The sequence below is a fragment of the Piliocolobus tephrosceles genome, chromosome 12 (assembly GCF_002776525.5).
Source record: "Piliocolobus tephrosceles isolate RC106 chromosome 12, ASM277652v3, whole genome shotgun sequence".
NCBI classification, from domain to species: domain Eukaryota; kingdom Metazoa; phylum Chordata; class Mammalia; order Primates; family Cercopithecidae; genus Piliocolobus; species Piliocolobus tephrosceles.
In genome coordinates this window covers 86,832,079-86,837,050 of record NC_045445.1, presented here as the reverse complement: position 1 = coordinate 86,837,050, position 4,972 = coordinate 86,832,079, and the positions used below count along the sequence as shown (strand labels likewise).

Below are 4,972 nucleotides of genomic sequence, written 5' to 3'. Positions count from 1 at the left end.
TCTAGGTGCTGCTGGGTTGGACATGGCAAAGTTGTAGCACAAATATGAATTTCCCCAAGGGACAGTGTGAGACTAGATGAAACACCACATGTTCTTCAACAGCTATTTTTATTCTTGCCTCTTTCCATTTCATCTATGGAATACCAAGGAGTTAAACTTTTGTAACCAGCCATTTCTGACCTTGAATACTATAGAGATTATTTTTCTGCACAGCCCGGGTCCAAATAGTGTTGTTATTCTCCATCTCATTTGTCTCCGGACTAGGAAAGATCCAGAAAGTTACGAGAGCTAAAAGGAACATTAGAGATAATTAGTAGTTTAGTCTGAGGTTTTACAGCTGTTTTGGAGAAGTCTTAATGATCTGCCTAAGTATCACATGGACTGTTAACCAGGGGACCAGGATATGTCCTGGAGGGGTTGGGGAGAGGTAAGGTGTGATTGTGTGGGTGGGCCTTCAGGCCATATCTCTTTCAACCTGAGCAACTCAATTATTTTATATATATTTAAATATTTTACATATATTTGCATTCATGCATACTTTGTGTGTATATTTGTATATATACATACATATTTTGTGTACATATATACATTACTCATAAGCTATCATTTGTTAAAAAGTTTTCACAATGGGGAAAAAAGCCTTTGAAACTGTTGTTCTAATAAAACCCAATAATTTTCTACATGAGAAGCTGAGAAATTGAAAGTGATTTGTTCAATGTCACAAAAGGAGTATGTGGTAGAATGTAAACTCAGAACCAGGAAGTTTTTAGCTTCTATTTGAACTCATTATATTCTGTCTTCTCTCAGTTGTGTTATAACATTAATTCATCCAGTTATACAATCGTCAAAGAAGTGTCAGGTACCAGGGATATCAAAACAAGTAAGACATAGTCGCTATTTTTCAGCGTCTAAAAATGGAATGAGGCAGAGAAATAATAATTGCAATGCTGGATGCTGTGTGCTGTACAAAAAGGGCAAACAATAATAACAGTTAACATTTATTGGGCACTTCCTGTCTGCTAGGTGCTGTACTAGATATTTTATAAGTATTAATTCACTTAAATTTTACAATATGCCTCTGTGTTAGGTATGGTTATTATTCTAATTTTATAAAAGAGGGAACTGAGGTTTAGATGGGAAGTGAGGGATTGGGTCACTTGGTCCAAGGTCACACAATAAGTAAATTATGGTAGTACAAGGTACAGGCACTTGGAAAACATAAAGGAAAGAACAATTAATTTTCTAATGAAGTCAAAGAAAACATTGCAGAGACATGTAACATTTAAGGTAGGGCTAGAAAGATAAGAAGGAGTAAAGTGTGTTCAGACAAAAGGATTAGCATAAGCAAAGTCTTAGAAGCCTGAAAGGGGATCACTGTTTATGAGGACGAAAGAATGAGTTGCTATGGCTGCAAAGTAGTAGATAGGACTAGAAGGATAGATTAGAGCCTGATAGTGACAGTTGGAATGTCTGATTTAAAAGTCTGAGCTTTTCTCTGTAGGCTAATTGGGAATAATCAAAAATTTGTATGCCAAGAACTAACAATCAGATATTTCACTTGGAAAGGTCTATGTGATATCAGTGTTAATATGACCCAAAGAGGTAAGACTGGACAGCCTAGTAGCAGGTTCTTGTCATAGTTTAATGGTCAAAATTGCTATTGATAAGCTGGATGATTGAGTCAAACTTCTTTCTGAAGTTTCCCTTATTGCTTCCAATTCTACCCTCTGAAACCGTACAGAACAAGTCAAATTCATCCTTTTTTATATCACAGTCCTTTATATATTTGAGAAAATGTATCAAAGGTCTTCCCAATCTGAGTCTTAGCTCTTTCCATGGGTGGACTGGGGCCTCAGGGATTCTCAAGGACCCTTATAGCTGTAACATAATGTTTCCTTGATTCTTTACTTTAACCTCTAAATCTGTTTTCATCAGCTGGTTTTGTGAAGGATAAGGACAGGTCTCCTGTCCTATTTGGATTGACTTGTTTTGTCAGGTGATGACTATAGAAAGTTACCTTTTAGAGTACTCCCTATCTCAGGATGCCCATTTTTTTCTTTCTCCATTTCAGCAGTGACCCCCAGAGACACTGAAGAAGGCAATGTGAAGATGCTGGGCATGCAGATCCCCATAAAGAATGTTGAGATGCTGGCCTCTGTTTTGGTTGCCATTGGTGTCACCCTCCTGCTTGTTGCTCTGGCTCTTGGTGGTATGGTTTTGTACCAACATCGACAGAGAAAGCTACGACGCAATAGGAGGTCCATCCTGGATGACAGCTTCAAGCTTCTGTCTTTCAAGCAGTAACATCTGGAGCCTGGGGATATCCTCAGGAAGCACATCTGTAATGCACTCCCAGAAGGCCATGGACTAATCACTAACCCCAGTGTCAAAGGGGCATGGGTGGTGGGGGGGGGGGGGGGAGGAATTAAGCTTATCTGGATATTTCTTTCTTTATTTATTTTACATGGAAATAATAGGATTTCACTTTTTCTTTAGTTTCTTTGCTCTACTTGGGCACCTGGGGCTAAGGGAATACCTTAGTATCCTACATCACAAATTTCAACAGCTACATTATATTGCCTTCTGACACTTGGAAGGTCTTGAAATTTCTAGAAATGTATCCTTCTCACAAAGTGGATACCAAGAGAAAAACTCATTGATTAGATTTCTACTTCTTTCAAGGACTCAGGAAAGTTCACTTTGAACTGAGGCCAAGTGAGCTGTTAAGATAACCCACATTTAAACTAAAGGCTAAGAATTTAGGCTTAATGGGAAATTGAAGGTAGTCTGAGAACTGGGAATCCAAATTGAATTTTGATTCTTCTTGGCAGTGAACTACTTTGGAGAAGTGGTGAATGGGTTGTTGCTGCTGTGAGCACGTACAACCTCTGGAGCCAGAAGCTCCTCAAGAAAGACAGTCCTCCAGGTTCCTGAACAGTGGCACTGAAAGGAATGTTGAGTTACCTCTTCAAGTTTTAGACAGCAAACCTTATCCATTAAAGTACTTGTTAGAACCCTTAAAGACTGAATTTGGTGATTTTTGATGGTCTCTGTGACTTCTGTCACTGTGATTGAAACAGAAAACACTTAGGGGGTGAGTGAGTATAGTATGCATTTGTCTAGCCTTTGTAGAACCTACAAGTTTTTGTTTTAGAAATGAGGAAACTGTTCCAGAGGAAGCATCAAAGAGTGTTGGGTACCACCCTAGAAAAGGAGCTATCGCTTAAATGACAAAAACTTTCTGCATGCCAAGAAAATTTGTCAGAGGGAAATAGAAATCTGAGACGAGACTCAAACCTGTCCAGTGGGACAGGAGAAGTAGGACCATATCTTGTGGAGCCTTTTTGGCAGTGGTGGTGTGAAAGGTCTAGTTGCAACTTTGGGGACTTCCTTATAGGATGGAGTCATTCTTTCTGGTATTTTACAGCAATATTCCTTTGTTACATGCAAATTTGAGCCTCTGTAAAATATTGATTAGAGAGCACAGATAAATGATAAATTTTAGATTGGGTAAGGTGGCCCACCCCACTGCAGTATCCATAATACTGTACCACATGGCAAGTGGAGAATAGAAGAGGTATCAAGGAGAGTAAAGATGGTGATTCAATTATGCACTGTTTTACACTTTAAAAAGCATTTTAATTCCTGATTGCATTGGGATTACCTCAGAGCAAGACATTTTACATTTGAGTAATGTTATACACTTATACATTTGAATGAATAAAACTTATGGATGTTAAGTAACTTCATCCAAGACCCCTCAGCTAGAAGTTGAACAGGGATTCAAATATTCATCTGTTTGACTCCAAATACCTATTTCATCCTCCTATATCATGAAAACATCCACTAATCTCCATCCACCTTACCCATATTGATTCCAACTTTTCTGTCTGTCCAGCAATCTGTCTGTCTAGATAGCAACCTCTTGCAGATAAAACGTAGAAACCCACAGAGCTGGTGTTCAGTTAAAATATAATGTTAAAGTTTGGAGGGGAAAACACAATCCAGAGGGTATTATTCCTCTTATTTTTCCATGGTCAATGGGTTCCTAGAGAGCTTTACTGAGAATCTCAGAAATACAATGTGGGTGGAAGGGGGATTTAGATGGCTAGTTAACCAAGGGTTAGTATTTAAGCCATTGCAGAATCAACACATTTAACAGCAGCAGAACTCTTTTGGCCTGCAGTTAACATGGATGTTAATGAAGACCAAGTACATGCTAGGAATTCCAGTCAATTAATGGTTATAATTTACATGCAACTGGGAGGTTCTTAGCTTGGTCTCAGTTGTAAATCTAAGAGACTAGGAGTGGTAGATGAGATGGAGTGCATTTCTTCTTATTTTGTAATCTTACTCCAGGTCAAGGAATAGAAACTCAGAGCCCATGTATTTAAGAAAGAAATGTATTTCTGTTGTAAGTTTGCTCCAAGTAGGGATGCAAGTAGCTATTTTTGATAGTCAAGTGACATTGCCATCTATTCAGTTGCTCAAGCTGGAAATTATCAGTGTAACACATCAGTGAGTCTTGGTTTTATCTCCAAAATATATTTATCTTATTCATTTGTTTCTATCTCCATTGCTATTCATTTGTTTCCATCTCCATTGCTACCACCTAAGTTTAAAACACAACCAACTGACCCAAAGCAATCTACAGATTCAATAAAATCCCTATCAAAATACCAATGATATTCCTCACAGAAATAGAAAAAAAAAACCTAAAATTAATAAAGAACCACAAAAGACACAGAATACCCACAGCTATCCTGAGGAAAAAGAAAACTGGGGGAATTACATTACCTAATTTCAAATTATACTACAGAGTTATAGTAACAAAAACAGCATAGTACTGGAATAAAAGCTGTCACATAGACCACTGGAAAAGAATAGAGAATTCAGAAACAAATCCACACACCTGTGGTGAACTCATTTTCAACAAAGGTGCCAAGAACATACACTGGGAAAAAGAAAGTCT

The 4,972-nt window shown here is 38.0% G+C and overlaps 1 protein-coding gene across 13 annotated transcripts in view; it reads left to right on the top strand.

Moving 5' to 3' along the window:
• HEPH (hephaestin) overlaps positions 1–3,018 on the top strand; it is a 100,558-nt gene extending 97,540 nt beyond the window's left edge. For 9 of the 13 annotated variants that reach the window (XM_023198430.2, XM_031936637.1, XM_031936642.1 and 6 more), the window contains one exon: positions 2,072–3,015. In XM_023198430.2, the coding sequence (XP_023054198.1) occupies positions 2,072–2,304 (233 nt within the window). In that variant the 3' untranslated portion in view covers positions 2,305–3,015. Of the gene's footprint in view, positions 1–2,071 lie in introns of all 13 variants that reach the window. The other 4 variants (XM_031936639.1, XM_031936641.1, XM_023198428.2 and 1 more) reach the window with 2 other exon arrangements.
• Positions 3,019–4,972: the final 1,954 nt, after the last annotated feature.